The sequence below is a fragment of the Zingiber officinale genome, chromosome 7A (genome assembly GCF_018446385.1).
Source record: "Zingiber officinale cultivar Zhangliang chromosome 7A, Zo_v1.1, whole genome shotgun sequence".
In the NCBI taxonomy this organism is placed as follows: Eukaryota; Viridiplantae; Streptophyta; class Magnoliopsida; order Zingiberales; family Zingiberaceae; genus Zingiber; species Zingiber officinale.
This window is the reverse complement of record NC_055998.1, coordinates 37,464,740-37,486,062: the sequence shown is the minus strand read 5'-3', so window position 1 is coordinate 37,486,062 and position 21,323 is coordinate 37,464,740. Positions and strand designations below refer to the sequence as shown.

The 21,323-nt window shown below is 37.8% G+C and overlaps 1 protein-coding gene across 1 annotated transcript; it reads right to left on the bottom strand.

Annotated features, from left to right (window-relative positions):
- Positions 1-2,422: 2,422 nt before the first annotated feature.
- On the bottom strand, positions 2,423-3,813 carry LOC122001333 (histone H1-like). The gene is made up of 2 exons (XM_042556032.1): positions 3,520-3,813; positions 2,423-3,436 (listed from the first exon to the last, which is right to left on the bottom strand). Exons 1-2 carry the CDS (start codon positions 3,727-3,729, stop codon positions 2,600-2,602), a joined length of 1,047 nt encoding a protein of 348 aa, XP_042411966.1. The 5' UTR covers positions 3,730-3,813; the 3' UTR covers positions 2,423-2,599.
- Between the last annotated feature and the right edge of the window lie 17,510 nt (positions 3,814-21,323).

The following is a 21,323-nucleotide window of genomic DNA, read 5'->3' as shown; positions in this document are numbered from 1 at the left end:
CATATAATTTATTGTATTAAGTTAGTCCCCCGTTCTAATTCCTGTCTCTACACAGGGTTCAACTTGATAATAAATCAATAATAAAAAATATAAACTTAGTCTCATTGACTATCTCTGGGGTGACTGGCTCGGCCCCACGGAAGTTTTCCACCGTCCACCAAGGTAAATCGGGAAGCACGCACGACGGTCAATCCAGAAACCCAACATTCTTTGGTTGCGATCCTCATTTGGAGGATATTGTGGAACATATGAATTATTTTGAGAACTTTGGAATTCGAGAAATTTAGAGGATATTGTAGTAGAACATATGAAATATTTTAAAATTTTAGAGGATATTGTGTGTGAGAGAAAATATGAGGATATTGGATATTCGGAGGAATGCGAGTATTTTGAGAAGATGTATTTATCTTCCGTATTTGAAAAATTCAAAAGATTTGTAAATGAAGTATTGAGATTTTCATCCATCTTGAATACAAATAGGGAATGAAAGGAAAAAATAAGTGAGAGCAAAGATAACAATGGAATAAATGAAAAAATAAAATCGATCCTATATTTATAATTTTTTAAAAAAATTAAAAATTTAAATTTTAACTGTTGAACAATTTGTTGTTGTTAATGACAAACAACAGCTAAAAAATTAGTCGTTGTATGTTCTCTATTTTTTTTACAATTATTAAAAATATTTTAATATACCAAAATAAAATGTTGAAGAAATGGCCCGTAATCACGGAGCCACTTTTCAATTAAATAGAAAAACATTCCTCCACTATAGGAAAGAGGTTTTTAAGAGATGACAGCTCACAATGGGAGCTCCGTGGATGCTCTTAGATATACTACATATGAGAGTAGAAAGGTTGCAAAAAAATAATTCTTTTATGAAAAAAAGTGATTATTTATAAGTGAGTGAAAATCATCAAGGTCATGTCAAAGTATGGATAAACAATATGAAAAATCATTTTCTATATATGGGAGTCATGCCTAAGTTTCAATTAGAACTCGGCCTCACTAGTTCTTTTTATCCCAACGATGTACTCGACTTACCATTTATTAAACTTCCATATTTAATGTCTGATCTCTAATCCACAGGTCTTTCCGAGCCTCGATACATTGATCCACCTAGTTCTTTTGCTAAATATCTGATCCATTTGGAATTTTTGCAAGTCTAATCCTCTCGACCCATTTTAACTTTATGCTTAGTGTATAATCCTCAAGATTCATTAAGTCAATCCAGTCTGCTCACTTAAGAAGTATGTCAAATACATATATTTTAACTTTAAACTTTTTAATATAGGTCAAAATGCATGTTAAGTTATCGGTGCACTATGTACTAACAAAAGCATATTTATTTCTGGGTCATATTGACTCTGCAAATACTTCGCCTCATCCGATGTGTGAGAGAAGGGATGTAGCATTCGAAATTTATATCAGAGTCATGCTACAATTCTTCCAAGATATTATGTTTAAATTTTCCAATGATAAATTAAGAATATAGCATTTGAAATTAACTAGGATGTATTATTAAAAAATCTCTTTAATTTATAATAAATATGAGAATACTGATTATTAGAATGGGCGTTCATTATTCTGACAGCCGATGAAATTTTTTTATAAAACTAAATTCATCATCCCAAATTCGAGTTAATCATTTTGTTTTTTTTTATCATGACTAAGAGAGTGGAACACTTGGCGAAAAAAAAACACAGGATTCACTCATCCTAATGTCTCCACCAATCCATCCCTACACTAATAAAAAAAGATAAATTACAAATTAGTATAAAAAAAGATAAACAAATAACTAATGACTACTAAGTATTAAGTACAAGTGACGAAAATATAAAGGTGGACATATTTTAACACACTGAATATAAACCCCATATGGCTTAAAAGAGAAACACAATTAATGAAAACTAAAGCATCAAAAGGTATTAGTACAAATGTTTGCTATGAATATAAAATAATATAAATATAAGTTATGATATATTATAATATAATATTAAAATATTTATGTGTTGTTCACATTCAAATTTCCCCTTATTTTAATACAGTCAGATACTTGATCAAGACTTGAATTGAAGTTAGCGCTAAAGATCAATTGAACTTTTTTTCGTTGCAATTCTATTGATTAAATCATTAATCCATATACCAATATATCATTTTAGCTATCTGATGAACCCAAAAGATATATTTTATACACTCAATCAAAACGCCGAATAAGGAACAATTTTTTTCAAAAAAAAAACACTAAATGCTGCATTTTAATGAAAATTAAAAAAAATATTTATTAGATTTAAAATAAAAACTATAAGAAATTATATAAAGATTAAAATTATGTTATATCAGTATTTTAAACATAATTATAGAGGAACTAGTGAAATTCGCACGATACGATTCCTATCACACAAATAAACACATCAAAAAGAGAGGCAAATGAAAATTTACGACTAAAATTCACTTTCTACCAGAAGTGTGATACTACCTCCAACGCTCGTAATCCTTACCGTGCAAAAGAAAACATAATAAAATTTACAAAAAAACACTTCAACATAGAAATTAACATTCAAAAGGCGATTAACGTTCAGGACAGCTGAAATTTTGGAGCTTACTTCCTCGCCCTCTTCGCCGGTGCTTTCTTCACTTCCGGTGCGGCCGCCTTCCTCTTGGTAGCAGCCGGAGCTTTCTTTGGCGGCGGTGCCTTCTTCGAAGGTGTGTCCTTCGTTGAGATTTTTGCCGCCTTAGCAGGCGGCGCGGGGGACTTTGCTTTCGATCGTGTCACGGCGGGCTTGGGCTTTGTGGCCGCAGGCTTTGGCTTCGGCGTTGCCCTTGATTTGGACGCTAGCGGTACTTCTGGCTTAGCCTTAGGCTTCGCCTCTGCCGGAGCAAGCTTGGCCGCCTTAGACTTAACAGGAGTCGCTGGCTTGGCCTTAGACTTAACAGGAGTCGCTGGTTTGGCCTTCGCCTTGGATTTCGAATTAGGTTTTGGTTTAGCAGCGGGCGCCGATTTGGCTTTGGGCTTGGTGGCCGTAACGGGCTTCGTTTTAGGTTTGGCCGTAACAGACTTAGACTTCGGTTTTGCCGCAGCAGGTTTCGCCTTGGGTTTAGGTGTAGCAATCTTAGCCTTGGGTTTGGACGCAGCAGTCTTCGCCTTGGCTGTCTTGGCGACGATCTTAGGCTTAGGTTTTGGTTTGGACATAGGCTTTGCCTTCGTCTTGGCCGGGGCAGCAGAGGAGGAAGCAGCGGCCTGAGCACCGGAGAGTTTGTACGAGTTCTTTACCTTCTTCAGCTTTCCGGACGCCGCGAGCCTCTTCAGGTGGCCGAGGAGGATCTTCCTAAAGTTCCCGGGGAGGTGATCTTTTTGCTTATCCTCGATGAACTTGCCGATCGCGTACTGGCTCGATCCAGCACGGTCCTTTAACGTCACGATCGCCTCGACAATCATCTACATAATCGAACCACAAAACTTACAATCGAGATCTAATCTAAACCAATTGTGGCAACATGCGAGGGAGATACTGTTCCTACCTCAGCATAAGGCGGGTGAGCGGCGGGCTTCCGGGAGCCGGAAGCCTTCTTCCTGGACTTGGGCTCCTTTTTTTCCTTGGGAGGATCGGTTTCTCCGGCCGGAGGAGCTTCAGTGGCCTCCGCACCACCTTCCGCCGTGGCTTCACTAACGGGGGGATCAACCAAGCATTCCTTAGGCTCCGTGGAGACTTCTATCTCCTCCTGCGCCATCGCCGGAGCTCTAGTACTCGAACTGATTTACTAAAACAGATCTGCGAGGTGATTGCCGGGGCGGTTGAGATGACTAAGCCTGGAAGAGAAAGGATTTAAATATATATCATCCTGAAGGGAGAACGACGAAAGCTGATTGGCCCATGGTTTCTTCCCACGGATCGCTCCCTCGGTTGCCTTCAAATGTAGGCCCTCAGATTGGATGCTACCAACGGTCGTGATGGAGTTAAGACAATCTACCAGCTTGTAGTTTGGGTGGGCAGTGAGTTTGGACTTCGATAGAGTGTGCTTCTTTACTCACTTTGGAGGATAATAACTCATGAAATATTCAACTAAATTCTCTAAAATTTCCGTCAGTCTACAGCTACTGAACTTGGCTTTCAAACGAGTCCGGACTCAGGAGAATTGGTTGGGTTATCAGTGAAAAATTGAATTTGGAATGCATAAAGGTCGAATTGCGACCTTTGTGTGAGTTCGTCAGAGTTCAAGAGCTCCAGAGAGAACCACAGAGATCCTCATGCAAAGATTTTTATTTCAGTTTAAAGTAGAGTAACAGAAGAACCCTTAGAACTTGAAATCATGAGATTTGATTAAGAAATGAGGGAGTTATGATCCATTCAAGATCATGCAACTCACACACCATAGATGCATGATTGATGCTCTTATCACCCTTCATTTGGTTGGGTTAACTTCACACAAGCAAAAACCTACAATAAATCTCATATTTGCTGAATCTGTGAAGAACTCTTAAAGATCTGAAGGCTAGTGGATTTGTTGCTTCTTTTTGTTTGTGTAAATTAAGACATTTTATAGTTTGCTTGGATAATGTTGTTCATGTACCATGAAGTTCATATTTAAAGTTAATCTAACTGTAGGTCAAATATGTAGAGGCAAGGGCTACTTTTGAAGCACCTTTGGAAGAATCTCTTAAAAATGTAACTGGCTGGCAAAAAAGACACAATAGCTTGTTTGATATTAGATTTCTCAAGGTTTAGATTAATTAGCTCTGATCACTTAGCAGTTTAATGTTTAAAAGAAAATGAAAACATCCCTTTGTGTTAAGCTTGTGATCAAGTTTGTTTCGTCGTGTTCATGAACTTGCTTATTGTCATAAGTCATGAGTCTGTTCTTTAATGCAGTAATCAAAGTGACTATAACATAAATGATGACTTCAACTGAGATTGATTGAAGGTATGGGACTTTCTAAACTCGATTAATAACTTGGGTTGAATATCAACTTGGATCGTGTTTGTTGTGCTCCACGCTCGCTCTTATTAAGCTATGTTAGCCAAGTAAGTCGGGTTTGGGTTGGTCTTGCAATTCATCCAAGTGGCAACGCTTGAGTTTGAATCAAATAGTTGAATCGGTCTCAAACTTGGGCCATTGAGTCATTGGAAAACTACTGTACTAGTAAGCAATAAAAACTAACGATTTAGGATGACAAAAAAGTGCTGGATATTAAGTAGAACCATTGAGAAATGTTCAAATTACCTGGATGGAAGGATAAGATGGAGAAGAGGAGGGAGGGAAGTAGTACAACATTATATAGAGAATATAGAGGATGAAGAGAAAGGAGAATTAGTCGCAACATTATATATTGAGATTATGAAATGCTACACGTGTGTTATTTTTATAAATTAGCTATTTTTATTATAGTAAAAAGTGATTATGCTCATTCTAGATATCTTTCATGGTCAATCTTTAGGTTATATAAAGGGAGGTAAATTATAAGGTCAGCTTAGAGCCGACGGCCAAGTGATTAAAATATAAGAAGAATTTTTTCCCTAGGACATGCACCAATTGAAAATTAATCTCTATCCTATTATTGTAAATTTGTGACTTTCTAACTAACTGAACATCATGTGGGAATAATAAGTTAGTTATTTACAAATTGCAAGTAAAGTAGACAGTATATCAAATTTATTGGAATCTAAAAAACCTAGATGTTTGTCACTAATATAACTACAATTAGTGTGAATTAAGCATGGAATAACTTCACAATATCCTTTATAGCTTATTTGGGTATATCAGACATAGATTGGGTTTTCAAATTCTAATAAAAGACCAATTAGACCCGAATGAAAGGTAATCACAAATTAATTTGAAATCCTTCTAAGACTTGTCAAGGTTGGTATATCCTACGTGTTGGCTATACCATTTAGTCATTCAAGAAATTATTGTCAAATTGTTATCAATACTAACGGGTATCAACAACACTTTTTTATTAGTAATTCAGATGTCCAAGTTTCACCCGACTAAACCTGAAGATAGATAATCTTTCTACCAAGTAAGGCTAACCTTTAAAATCATCCTAAAATTCAAACTTGAGTCATTTTTAAGATATGGTGAGGAGTATAAAAAATTATTAAAATAAAGTGTAAGTTGTTAAGATCAAAAAAATTCATATATTTTCATAATGACATGATATTATTCATTTAAAGCCTAAGGCCTTATAGATTTATTTTTTGGCTTTACTCAAAATTAAGGTCTCATACTTTTCATGTATTTTCAATGTAAAACTTTAATTGTATTTCTAACAATCCTTCTCTCAAACAAAGGACCACCATTATTCTCATGGTCCGGGTCTCTCCTCAAATATCCAATCACTCTTGAACTGCATACAACTATCCAATAACAGTGCAGAAGCAGTGAAGCACAATGATATCAGCATACGACTTGTTGTCCAAGATAACAACCATTTATAACAATCGTCAAACTCTATTGTCAAGGAAGGAAGCTCAATCAGACTAATCCAGTTTGGTGTTATATTTTGATGTAGTTTGTATGCCAATGGTGCAGTTTGAAACATGAACTAGACCACTAGTTTTATGGCATGGAGCTTATAAGAAAGTCAATCTGCTTCACCTTAAACACAAATCGAAACCTTCAACCAAAAAAGAGGACATTGATCACTAAGCCTGCAGAGATTGAAGTAATACTTCTAGACAAATTGAAGTCTAACATGGTACATTTGATTACATCCAAGACAATAGCCTTAAAGAAGGTTGTGAGCAGCAGGACAAAAATGCACAATTTATATCTGAAGTTCGTCCAGAGAAATTTCTTGAGCAGACATGAGCTTCAATTTCTGCAATCACAATTTACATGGTAGAATAAATCTGAATGCAATCAATGCATAAGTATCTAGGAGATGTGTTGGATCGAGACGTGCTAGAGGGGGGGGGGGGGTGAATAGCACTCGCGGCTATTTCGTTCGATTATCGGAATCGTAAAACGTAAGAGTTAAAGCAGCGGAAATTAAGTAAAGAGACACAGACACGAAGGAGTTACTTCGTTCGGAGCCTAAGGCGACTCCTACTCGAAGGCCCGCGATCCTTGATCGCTTTCCGTGGGCAACAACTATAAGCTCGTAAAATGTACAATAAGATGCTACAATTGAAAGAACTAAAACAAATTATACCGACAACAATAAAGTAGTAGAATCTGAAGCTCCGGGTTGTCGGGGACTTGCAACAGCACTTCTGGGCGTTTCTAGAGCAGCTTGTAGCGTAAGGATTGCTTGAAGTTGATGTCCTGAAGCTGCTGGTCGAGACCCCTTATAAAGGGGGTTCAAGGCGCCTTATACTGTTCACCAAGGCGCCTTGAACGAGCCGAGTCACCCGCGTGGATCAGCACTGACCTGGTCGAACTCTATCTGGTTCAAGGCGCCTTCAGCCTATCCAGCGCTTCAACCTCGGTCAAGGCGCCTTGAACTCCATTCAAGGCGCCTCCAGCCTTTCCTGGTTCGCACCCGAGGCGCCTCCAAGCTCCATGGAGGCGCCTTATTCATCCGAGTTCTTCTTTGTGTTTTGGTACCTGCAAGTATGTTAATCCAAAAATACCGCAACACAAAGTTAACACAAAATAATAGTATGAATATGAAATTATGACAATCTCCTGACTACGGATTTCCAACCGGAAACCCTAGGTCGACCGACGCCTCTGTTCCTCTACGGGAACGCGTCCTCACCTACTCCACTCGGGAGATTTATTGCCGAGACGATCCACGGATCGACCGACTTTTGCCTCGCACTCGCCCGGACTTTCTGCTGGACATCCGCTTCCCGGCTAGTCCAGACTTTCACCTGGTTCGCGACACCAGGACTTTTCACCTAGGGTTACCACCCCCTAGGACTTTTGCCTGAAGCCATCGACCTGCCAAGACTTTCCGCATAGGGTTACCACCCCTTATGACCTAGGGTTACCACCCCCTAGGGTTTTCACTTGCCTAACCGCAGCTAGGACTTTTGCCTAAGTATCATTTAGGACTTTCCTGCAAGCTCCATGAACTTTGTTAGATAACACCACCACTTAACTTTGAGCCCTTTGCCATAATCAAAACTCAGGTTCTATCATCTGGTGCTCACTGCACCAACAATCTCCCCCTTTTTGATTATGGCAATCTTGGTTCAAAGTTAAGTAAAACATAACTTTTAAATAAAGGAATAAATAATGAATGTTAGAAGCATCAATGCATAAATAAAATTTAAAGTTTATGCTCCCCCTTTTATTCTTGATTTCTTAACTTTGACTTTTCTCTCCCCCTTTGACATAAATCAAAAAAAATTAAGAAGAGAGAAATAGTCTAGTTAATTTAAGCTCCCCCTAAAGGGTAGCATAGTTAAGTACTCGGACTTAAAAAATTTAGGTGAAGTACTTAGCTCAATTCATAAGGTGTTTGAAAAGAATTGTTGCATAGATAATTTAAATTTTAAGTTAATGCCTTAATAACTTCTTTGAGTTTAGGTGTCCAAGTATGAGTCAAATTAAATTATTTAACTTGATTGGGTATCAGAGCCCTAAAGGAATTTGTTTAGCCTTAAAGTACTAGTATGACTCTGTTCATTCCCCCTTAATTAATGCCAAATTAAATTCTTAGGGTCTTAGAGTACAAGCATAAGAAGAACTTTATATTATCCTAATTCCAGCTCATCCATTCTAGATTATCAAACATGTGCAGCTTATGAATGAGTTTGAGATGAGATTATTTGAAAATATTGAAAATTTAAGTTCCAAATGAGAAAATGCTAAACTTTTGAGAATTTATTGAAAATTAATTAGAGTTAACTTTAGCAATCACTTTAGCAATCAGAATTTGATAATTAAATATTTTTAAATCCTTTTAAATTAATATTTTGACAGTAATTGGATTTAATTTTAAAAGATTTTGAAGAGAATTTTCAAAAGATTTTTGAAATGAATTTTCAAAGGATTTTTAAATAAGTTTTAAAGTTTTTTTCAAATCATTTTTAAATAAGTTTTTCAAAGATTTTTCAAAGGATTTTGAAATTAAGTTTAAAATGATCTTTATTTAAATAAATTTTTTAAATAATTTTTTTTTTCAAAGATTTTTCAAATCATTTTTAAATGAGTTTTTCAAAGATTTTTCAAATCATTTTTAAATGAGTTTTTCAAAGATTTTTCAAAGGATTTTGAAATTAAGTTTAAAATGATTCTTTATTTAAATAATTTTTTTTTCAAATAATGTTTAAATAAGTTTTTCAAAGATTTTTCAAATCATTTTTAAATGAGTTTTTCAAAGATTTTTCAAATCATTTTTAAATGAGTTTTTCAAAGATTTTTCAAAGGATTTTGAAATTAAGTTTAAAATGATCTTTATTTAAATAAATTTTTTTTTCAAATAATGTTTAAATGAGTTTTTCAAAGATTTTTCAAATCATTTTTAAATGAGTTTTTCAATGATTTGAAAAATCATTTTTAAATGAGTTTTTCAAAGATTTTTCAAATCATTTTTAAATGAAGTTTTAAAGGATTTTTAAAATAAGTTTTAAAGGATTTTTAAATAATTTTGAAATTGATTTTCAAAAGATTTTTGAAATGATTTTTAAAATTAAGTTTTAAAAGAGTTTTGAAATTAAGTTTTTAAAATAGTTTTGAAATTAAGTTTTTAAAATAGTTTTGAAATTAAGTTTTTAAAATAGTTTTGAAATTAATTTTTAAAAATAGTTTTGAAATTAAGTTTTAAAAATAGTTTTGAAATTAAGTTTTTAAAATAGTTTTGAAATTAATTTTTTTAATTTCTTAGTCATCTCACCCGATCTAAATTTTCAATCAGGTAATCCTATAATTGTGGTGAGATGAATTGTGGTTCAGTTTAAGGGGTTGGTTTAACTTTGTGTTAGATTCAGGTTTAGCTTTGGGTTCAACAAGTAAGCATTCTTTGGATAAACTTCTGGGCTATGGTGAGTCACAAGGAACTCATTAAAGTAACCATGCCTTCGAGGTTTTCCAAATAGTCTTACCCATTGAACTTAATACTAAAACTTGGTCTAACTAGTTAGGATCCATTTAAGGGTAGCTTCGGTCAGTTCCACTTGGCCAAATGCACCAGGTCGAAGCCATATCTTCCTAGCCATGCGATGCCCAAGCTTCCCTAACGTACTATCATCCAAAAACTTCACCAGTACTGTTAGTAAAGTTAAACCTGGCCTATTTTATCTAACCTTAATTACCCTGCCGGGTAGTCTACTCTTGTTTACCCATTTCGGGTAGATTAAGTTCGGTCACCTAGTCGGGTAATTTAGCCAGCTATTCTGGATCCTCCTTCTATTGAATTTAAATTTCAAGTTTTGAATTTAAATTTTGAATTCGAATTTTGAATTTGTAATTTGAATTTTGAATTTTAATTAAATTTCGAATTTTAATTTTTTGAATTTTAATTTAATTGTGAATTTTAGATTTATGAATTTTGAATTTAATTTATTAAAATTGTTTTCCTTCTTGCTCCCCCTGGATCATAGCCTCGATATGGTCTATCGAGGTCGTGGACCTGATCCTTGGGGACCCAATATTGTCCAAGTCCAACTTGATTAACGAGGTTGGACTTGGGGACCCATGCTTGAATCATGTTCCTTTTATTTCTATTTACCAACGACAGATATGATCTATATTTAGTTTTGGGCTTGAATCCAAGTCCGGATTTGTTGTAAACGGCACGCTGTTTTCCAAGAATCAGATCCAAATTCTTGGAACCCAACGTAAAGCGTTCTAACGTATCCTTGAGTTCTTTAATTTGAGTTTTCAAATTGGAATTTTCTTCCTCAAGTTGTTGGACTTGAGTTGAACTTCCAACTTGAACTGACTCAGTTAAAGAACTCGAGTCAGTCGCTTCCTTAAGGGTTGTTACTTCCTTTTGGAGCGACTTAACCCGGACGTTGGATTTAGCCAACTTTTTAAGCAAATAAGGAATTAAATTCTTTAAGTCATCTATTTGAGTATCGGCGAGAAAAGAACTTACAATGGGGATCGGGCCTTCGGAAACGGATGCGGATCCGTGGCTTCGCTCGAACTCTGTTTCTGACTCGTTCTCGGCTTCGGACTCGAGTTCGGACTCGATTTCGTCAATTAGGTTAGCCTGCGCTGGTAATGCGAGACAGCTCGTTGGTTCTTCTTCCTTGTCAGTCTCGGATTCGTCTGACGACTCGGACCAGGTTGCTTTCAATGCCTTTCTTCTTTTCTTCTTGTTTGGGCAATCTGGCTTGTAGTGACCTTTTTGGTTACAGCCGTAGCATGTGACATCTGATCTGTCCTTTGTGTTCATTTGAGTTGCCTTCTTCGACTTGCACATCTTCCGTACGAGTTTTATCAACTTGGAAATAACTTCGTCTTTGTCTTCTGCGTCTGATTCATCGTCTTCGTCCTCTGATATTTTAGATTTGCGCCTTGACGTCGGTTCACGCGTTCTGCTAGTACCTGCAACCAAAGCAACACCTTTCTTGACCGGGCGTGCATTAGTCTGCTCATGCAATTCTAATTCAGAAAATAATTCATCTAGTTTTATTGAGGATAAATCCTTGGAAACTTTGTAAGCATCAACCATGGATGCCCACAAAGTGTTCCTCGGAAAAGCACTTAGCGCGTACCTTATTACGTCGCGGTTTTCCACCTTTTGGCCGATCGCATGAAGCCCGTTGAGTAAGTCCCGGATGCGTGCGTGAAGCTGGTTCGCCGTCTCACCTTCCTGCATTTTAATATTATATAATTTATTTAAAATTAAATCATGCTTACTTACTTTAGCGTCTGACGTGCCCTCGTGCAGCTCGATTAGTTTGTTCCACAGCTCCTTCGCACTTGAAAATGGTCCGACTCTATTCAGTTCTTCTTTTGTCAACCCGCATTGCAGCATACAGGTTGCTTTGGCATCAGCTTCGACCTTCTTTCTTATGCTGGTATCCCAGTTAGTGCATGAAACGAGTTCTCCAGCGCCGTCAAGTGGTAGCTCGAGACCGGTCTGGATGATGATCCACATCTCGACTTGCGTCTTGAGATGGTAGATCATCCGGTTCTTCCAATAGGTAAAGTCTTCGCCGGAGAAGAGCGGGGGGCGAGAAGTGCTAAAGCCTTCTTGGAAAGCCATTGAATCTTTGCACGAAAAAATGAGCAAAAAACTTGTCCCAGGACTTAATCCTGGATTAGTAGTGCGGGAGAGAAATAAAAATAGTAATTCAGGAATTTTGAGAAAAAATAATAAAATATTATTAAAATATTATTAAAATATTATTTAAAAATATTACTACAAATTTTTGAAAATGCAATATTTCGATAATTCCAACCAATGGTGAAAAGATGAAAATTAATTTTTCAAAAACAGTTTTGGAGGGAAAAAAAACGAAAGGCGTAAGGTTAATTTTTTAACCTATAAACACGACAAAGCCACGAAAAATGCTTGAATGGTGGTTGCACCAGTTCAAAGCGACCCCGCTCTGATACCAATTGTTGGATCGAGACGTGCTAGAGGGGGGGGGGGGGGGGGAATAGCACTCGCGGCTATTTCGTTCGATTATCGGAATCGTAAAACGTAAGAGTTAAAGCAGCGGAAATTAAGTAAAGAGACACAGACACGAAGGAGTTACTTCGTTCGGAGCCTAAGGCGACTCCTACTCGAAGGCCCGCGATCCTTGATCGCTTTCCGTGGGCAACAACTATAAGCTCGTAAAATGTACAATAAGATGCTACAATTGAAAGAACTAAAACAAATTATACCGACAACAATAAAGTAGTAGAATCTGAAGCTCCGGGTTGTCGGGGACTTGCAACAGTACTTCTGGGCGTTTCTAGAGCAGCTTGTAGCGTAAGGATTGCTTGAAGTTGATCTCCTGAAGCTGCTGGTCGAGACCCCTTATAAAGGGGGTTCAAGGCGCCTTATACTGTTCACCAAGGCGCCTTGAACGAGCCGAGTCACCCGCGTGGATCAGCACTGACCTGGTCGAACTCTATCTGGTTCAAGGCGCCTTCCACCTCCGGTCCAAGGCGCCTTGAACTCCATTCAAGGCGCCTCTAGTCTGCTGCGCTGGCCTTTTCCTAGCTCGCACCCGAGGCGCCTCCAAGCTCCATGGAGGCGCCTCGGACACTGTTCATCCGAGTTCTTCTTTGTGTTTTTGGTACCTACAAGTATGTTAATCCAAAAATACCTGCAACACAAAGTTAACACAAAATAATAGTATGAATATGAAATTATGACAGTCTCCGGACTGTCCGGGTCTGACTTCGGATTTCCAACCGGAAACCCTAGGTCGACCCGACGCCTACTGTTCCCTCTACGGGGAACGCGTCCTCACCTACTCCACTCAGGAGATTTACCTGTTGCCAGTACGATCCACCAGATCGACTGGACTTTTCGCTTCCGGACTTTCTGCTGGACATCCGCTTCCCGGCTAGTCCAGACTTTCACCTGGTTCGCGACACCAGGACTTTTCACCTAGGGTTACCACCCCTAGGACTTTTGCCTGAAGCCATCGACCTGCCAAGACTTTCCGCATAGGGTTACCACCCCCTATGACCTAGGGTTACCACCCCCTAGGGTTTTCACTTGCCTAACCGCAGCTAGGACTTTTGCCTAAGTATCATTTAGGACTTTCCTGCAAGCTCCATGAACTTTGTTAGATAACACCACCACTTAACTTTGAGCCCTTTGCCATAATCAAAACTCAGGTTCGATCATCTTGTGCTCACTGCACCAACAAGATGGCCCATAACTTCTATGATATCATATCATTTTGCATATGTTTAATGAACCACAAACTCAAAAATATTTAACATGTAAAACTTGAATGCATAATACTAAGGAAAGCACCTGATATAGGTAACAGGTAACAGGTAACAAAACATCCTTATGCATTGGACTATTAAGGAAATAACACTCGTATCTCTTCATACTCACAAAAGAAACCAGCACCAGCCCAGAATGATTCACAATGAAAATCATTGCAATGATAAATTCAAGCAATAATGAGTAAATATGTAAGCAATTTATTGATCTTCAGCTAATGATAATAGCACTCAAATGAAACAATTTTTTGGTTAATCACTTAATCCAAGAAAATCCAAAATAAAATTTTACATATCAGGTCATTGTCTTGTTAAACAACTACATCAATTAGTTATTCTTCTACCATGACTCCATGAGACCTTTGGACTTTGAGTTTACACTTGAGGAGGATGCATTACTTTGTCGTGTGCATGAGGGTACATACAAAAAACAAATATCATATAAGCATAATCTATAGTCTATACCAAGATTAAAAATTACAAATGAAAAACTAAAGCAATTATCCGATCAAACAATAAATCCAAATGAACATGCCATCTTTTATAGTTACTGATTACTGAAGGATTACCCAACTAAGGAGTAGCTAGAAATGCAACAATTATATAAAACCATAAATATATATTATATACCAAGCACCTGTTGGTGTAGGTTCCACTAGAAATGAACATGAGTTTTGATGTTGTCAAAGGTTCAAGTTAAGTCTTATTATGATCTGACAAGTTAACTAAGTGTGCAGGATGTTTACTCAAATGGAAAAGTCTTAGCAGATCGTAGAAGCCAGGCAGGAAGTCCAAGTGGGTCGAGAGGACTCGACACTTGGTAGGGAAACTCAATAGGTCTGGAGGATCTAGTATCAAGAGGAAGCCCTAGTGAGCCCATCCGATGCTAAGTGGTGAAGTCCAAACATGTCTGGAGGACCAAGGTTTGGCAAGTAGGTTGAGGTAAGCAACTGGAGAGGTCGTGTTCCGGAAAAGAACATTCTTAGGTCATTGATTTAACTGAAGAAATCGGTAGGTTTCCAAGTTGAAATCAAGACAAGTTTACTGTCCATTTTCTTCTACCCATGCATCTTACTTACTACTCATGCATCATAAATTACTATGCTAACTTTGTTTTGTAGGAGTATTTTGTTTAACTCTGTTTTGCAGGAATTGGTATGATCGGTCGACCGAACCTAGATGATATGGCAGAGATGAGATCACGTAGAAGCAAACATGGAAGCTAGCTTGATCGATTGACCGAACCTAAAGATCAATTGACCGATTAATTAATGCACTTAATGGAGAATTAATGGTGAATCTCGACGAATAGGGAAATTGCATAGATTGGACAACTGATCAAGGGGATCAATCAACTGAATAATAAATGCTCATATATGCTTGAAGATCAAATCTTAGCGAAGAAGGAAAGCAAGGGGTTTAGTCGGTCGATAAGAGGAGCAGTCGGTCGATAGGAGGATCAGTCAACTGAATTGATCAGTCAACCAAACGATTTAATAGTTGACCGAACAAGGCTTATATAAGGGGTACTTGAGATCCGAGCCGTGACAAGTTTTTCCAGCATCAATTTTCTACTCAGTGTATGTGTAAAACTGTTTCTCATGCTCTACTTTGTGCTTCATCTTCACAAGTAAGCTGCTCTATCATTGGCAGCAGAGTTTCATCTCCTACCTATTGTTGGTATAGTTTTTAGTTAAACTTGCATTATTTTACTTTCTTAAAGATAGTAGTGTGTTACTTACTATCTTTTCATTTGTACGAATTGCTTCTTTCCGAAGGTTTCAGAAAGAAGAGTTATAGTGGATTATCCATTGGTACGATCAAGAATCGTAGGTCTTGGAGTAAGAGTCGACATAGACTCCGAACCAAGTAATTGAATGAGTCTTATTATTTTCCACTGCATTCTTATTGTTTTTACAATACAAAAGAAAAAGTTTTAATGAGCGATATTCACCCCCTCTATCGTTTCTTTTGATCCATCAATTGATATCAAAGCAGGTCGCTCTGAATTTACTTAACTATTTTTTGAGCAATTTTAAAATAATTTTTTTTCCATTTTTTAAAAAGATTTTCTTTAGCTATACACTTATTTCTTTTTATCTCGCACTATTAATCCTAAGACAAGAGTCTTGAAAATTTTTTTTCAATTAATTCTTTGATTGCAAGAATGTTGAACTCCTACCAAGAGGGGTACAACACTGTCCGCCCCCCACTATTCAAAGGAGAAAACTACAACTACTGGAAAAATAGAATGGAGTGCTACTCTGGTTCACCATACTAAAAGGATACATACCTCCAATAAAAGATGGAAAGCCATTAGAACCAGAAGACTGGACTCTGCTAATGATCAAGAAGGCACAACTGAATTATAAGGCGATTAACACCATCCAGTGCAGGCTAACTATGGAGGAACTGAACTAAGTCAGGCCCTACGAGACTACAAAAGAACTTTGGGATCACCTGGTAAAACTACACAAGGGAACTGATGAGTCAAAGGTAAATAAGAGAGATCTTTTATTAAAAAATTTATTTATATTAAATTGCTTCCCCAAGAGATAGCCACCCAACTGCACGCACGACTTAGAGACATCCTCAACGGCCTCTACCTGATTGGACACCACCTCGAGAACTGCGACATAATAAGGTACACTCTAAACACCTTTCCTCTAAATGATTTGTGGGCATCGATAGTACAAAGTTCCTAGGGATTTTTCAATTCTTAAATTAGATGAATTATTTTACGAATTAGAATTACACAAGCAGTCTAATTTTAGTCAAGTCAAGAAAGGGATTGCCTTGTATGCAGGATCAAGCAAGGAGACAAAGTCCAGAACCAAGAGCAAACTAGAAAGTGAGTCAGACTCAGACTCAACGAATGAAGAAAAGCTAGTCAACATGGTCTAAAGATTACTAACAAAGAAAAAGTTCAAGAGGAACACTAAGAAGATACCAGTCAACCAGACTCAAAACAAATAAAAAAATGATTTATTACGGATGCAACAAAAAGGGACACTTCAAACATGAATGTCCAAACCAGAAGGAGGAAAAGTCTAAGTTGACAAGAAAGAAGAAAGCTCTCCAAGCGACGTGGGATGAGTCATCTTCCGAGGAATCCGACACAGAAGAATTGAAGCACTCGAGCCATCTTGCCTTTATGGAAAGAAATGAAAACTCCGAGTCCGAAGAAGAGTACGAGTTCGAGACTGACACCGAGTCCGAGAGAAGTCATGGATCCACATCCGTTTCTGAAGGTCCCGATATAGTAACTTTTTATTCCAAGTCAAATTTACTTAAAGTAGTAAAATGTTTGTTTAAGAAATTGACAAAGTTCGAGGAATAAAATAACTTACTACTTAAGGAAATTGACCACCTTAAGGAGCAAGTTAGCTTAAGTCACTCAGCTAACCAAGTTCAAGATCAGAACTTCAACTCAAGTTACAAAACTTGAGGAAGAAAATTCCAACTTGAAAGGTCAAGTGGAGCGACTCAAGAAAATATTGGAAAAGTTTGAATTAGGATCCAAGTGTCTACATATGGTACTTGGATCGCAATGAGCCATGTACAACAAATCCATACTTGGCTATAACCCAAACAAAACCAACAAACCATATATATCATTAATTAGTCAAAATGTTAGAAATCAAGTCCAAGCATGAGTTTTTAAATCATACTTAATCAAACTAATTAAACTGAACAAATATTTGATCCCTTAGAGTCAAATTCATTTCTTAGATAGACCATATCTAAGCTATGACTCAGGGGGAGTAAATAGAAAGATTGTTCAACCTACTTGATTGACTAAATATGCATGCTTAGGTTTAGTTTTACTTTTCTGCTTAGTTTAGAATAGTTAGTTAAAAAAGTTTCTCAAACCCTAATAACATAGTATCAGAACAGATTGGGATAATAATACACTAAAAAAATTTTGTCAAAGGCATGTTTAGGCTGAATCATGTATATTCTACCTAGGGCATTAGACCTAGTGGATCTGGCTGAAGCTACCCCAATCAAATATATGCTAGTTAGACCAAAACATAGTCTTAAGTTCTTTGAGCAAGATTATTTTGGAAAGTATTCAGAAAGTGGTCCACCATTGATACACAAGAAGACCATATGCCTCGCCACTAATTGAAAACTTATCCATAAGAAGCTTGCTTGATTAACCTAAAGCTAAGTTTGAATCTAACATACGTTGAACAATGTGTCACTCACTTGGCTACCAGGATTCATAAACTCTATAGTATTTATCCTGGAGGTCTAGAGTTCGAATCCTGGGGCAGGCAAAAACTCACTGGCCAGGGGTGGGAAGACCTAGTGAGTAATGACACGGTCGAGGGTCGTCGGTCGACGACATAAGGGGTCGCCAATTGGGCCACCAGTTGGGCCATCCAAGGGACCGCCAAGGGGCCGCCAAATGGGTTGCCAGTTGGGCCGCCCGAGGGGCCGAGGGGCCAGGTCATTACAAACAATCTTTTCAAAATTCTTAATAATCTAAACTTAGTTGAATTAATTTTAACTAAACTAATTCAAAACCAAAATCAAAATAAATTAAAACTTAATTAAAAACTTAAAAATTTAAAATTAAGTAAAAATTAATTCAAAATTAAATTAAAACTTAATTAGTTTAAAATTAAATTCTGTTAATTAAAAGATAAATTAATTTTAACTAAATTCAAGATTTAAACTTAAAACTTAAATTATTTTAAAATTAATTTAATTAATAAAAATTAAAAATTAAAAAAATTATTCAAAATTAAAATTAAATTAACACTTAAAATTAAACTCAAACTTAATTAAATTTAAAACTGAATTCTTAATTAAAACTTAAATAAATTAAAATGAATACTCAATTAAAATTAATACTTAATTAAAATCAATTAAAAACTAAAAAGTTAGTTTAATACTTAAACTTATCTAAAAAATTAATTAATTTTTTTAAACTTAAATATTAATTAAACTTAAACTTAAATTCAAGTAAAAAAAAATGATTTGGCCAGTCGAGCAATTGGTTCAGTCGACCAAACTTAGCGTAAATATTGTAAAATAATGAACCTATAATCAATTTTTTCGATCGACCAAAATTCTGATTCAGTTGATTGATAACATAAGTTCATCCTCAACGAATCACACCTATCATAAATTTTCTGATCGATCGAAAACCTGGTTCAGTCAACCAATAATTTAAATTTATTGTTAATGAATACGCAAAATTCTACCTATCATCAATTTATCAATCGACCGATCATATTTTTCGGTTGACCGAAAAACAAGCACCTTCTTTTGATTGGTCGACACATCGGTGATTTTAAGGGATCAGTCGACCGATAGTGCTCTATAAAATGCGACTCAAGCAGAATACTCGACTCATCCAATACTTTCTTAACCTTTATCTCTCTCATCGCCTATAGCCTTCCTCGAAATCAGATTATGCCTCAGTATGGTTTAAAAGTCTCTATTTTTCATTTATGCTAAGTTTATTTATATTTTTTATTTTTTTTTGTAGAGAAAAACTTCGTAAAATTACATAAAAAGAGGCTAGCTCCTCTAATCCCAGTCAGGACCCTAGGTTTTCCATAGAGGACTTATATCAATCTTTTAGCAACAAAACTTTTTTAGTTGTAGGAACTTGGTGTCTTGATCTTCCCTTCTATCTACTATCCTGATATAATAGATATTGATCTTGTCCGATAGTTGAGGCGGCGGAAGCTGAGGATGTGGCGCTCCGGCTGACCATGTGTTGACTCCGCGCGGCCCTACAACCACAACTATGTCAGTGCCGAGTCAGGGAAGGGATCCCCGACGTTGGCCCTCCGATGCTCAAGTCAGTCACAGGCAATGTGTGGAAGCAAAGCAAAGTAACAAATAGTAGCAACAACAGTGGACTATCTCATACCTCCGCTGAAGCTTGGACCCCCCTTTAAATAAGGCTCTTGTAGCGTGTGTGCATGCTTCCCAAGGCATGTGGGTTTCTCTATGATTTCCATGAAAAGACGTGTCAGAAAAGTGTCTCTGACACAATACCTCAACGAACCGATCATATCTCTGACGTGACAGTAGAAGCTTCTACCGTATGATCCTCTGCCTGACCATGCCGCCGACCATCTGGCTCCCAAAAGGATATCGACAGATAGTCCTTTTGTTTGTTATTGGGTCGAGTGGAAGAGTCGCTCGGTCAACCTTCATCTTGTCCAAACACTGTCTGCCCCTGGGCCGAGCGGGATAGACGCTCGGCCGACATTCCACTATCCTTTGTTCCGCTGATGTGTCGAATGAAATTAGTGCTTGGCTGACGGATTTGCTCCCTAGCTGAGTCGGGAAGCTGCTTGGTCATAATATTGATGTGTCTGAATGTAGTCTGCTCGGTCGTCACTCTACTCTACTGATTTCGAGGATTGATGTAAGGCCGAACAGGGTTGTCGCTCGGCGTGCCTTTGCGAATACTTGATACTTGCTTTTTGGAGCGTCGGATGCTCGGTGTGTTACCGAGCTATACTGACGTTGGATCGGGTCTTCTTTATCCCAATCGGGAGAGTGGGCTGCCCAAACGACCGAGGATATAAGGTGTTGGTCAACCTTGACTTTGACCTACACCGTGGCCGTGACCCTCCGCGGGGTGGGCCCCTCATCATCGTTTCACATGCCTCCCCCTCAAGTATAGTCGAAGGATGCTGCAAGTCCAACTGACTGGACAGTTTGTCTCTGAAACGATTCTTCCGCTCGGATGTAGATCCTCCCCTGACTTCGGTCTGCTATGTGGTCGCTCCTTGCCGACTAATCTACTGAAGACTATCGACCGACTATAGATCTGACCTTTTGGGCGGATCGGCAAGATGAGCATTTGGACTTGGAACAAATTTTTCCTGGTTTCTGTGGACGAACGCGGTTGGGGATGACATCATCCAAATGTCTCGGAACTAGTGCATTAAGGCCGAGCACTCTCCCATACCTCCATTAAATGCTAACCTATGATACAGTGCCACGTGTAGCGCTCCCGCTTGCTGCACGCTTGATGTGACGGATGACGATTTGATGCTTTGACGGTTCAAAATCAACGGCTCGATCTTGTCGTCGGATCCAACGCCCTTGATTAGACGGGCTCCATCGGTCGTGCCATAGGTTTATAACCTTACGGCGCCGGCTTCTCCTCCACATTAGCGTCTTCCTCGAGAGCTGTCGGCAACCCGTTCCTGTGCGACATTTCGATGACTTTCTGCGCCCCCTTTCCAGCGACTTATTCTTCGCCAGTAAGCTTTCCTTCCTTTCTTGTTCATCCTCGATCCTTGGCCTGTCTTTTCACTCCCGGTCTTCCAGTAGTGTGTGTTTTTTGTTCGCCCTTCTTTTCTTTGAACTTCTCCATCTATTTTGACAATGGTGAGCTCCCCGCAATCTGGTTTGATGAGGGCAATGCTGAGAGCCTCAAGAACGCTTTTGAGATTCCCCCCGATCACGAGCTCATTTTAGCTTCTCCTTCCGATCGGCCAAATGACTTGTCGATCGACACCATATGTTTGTTCAAGGATCATTTT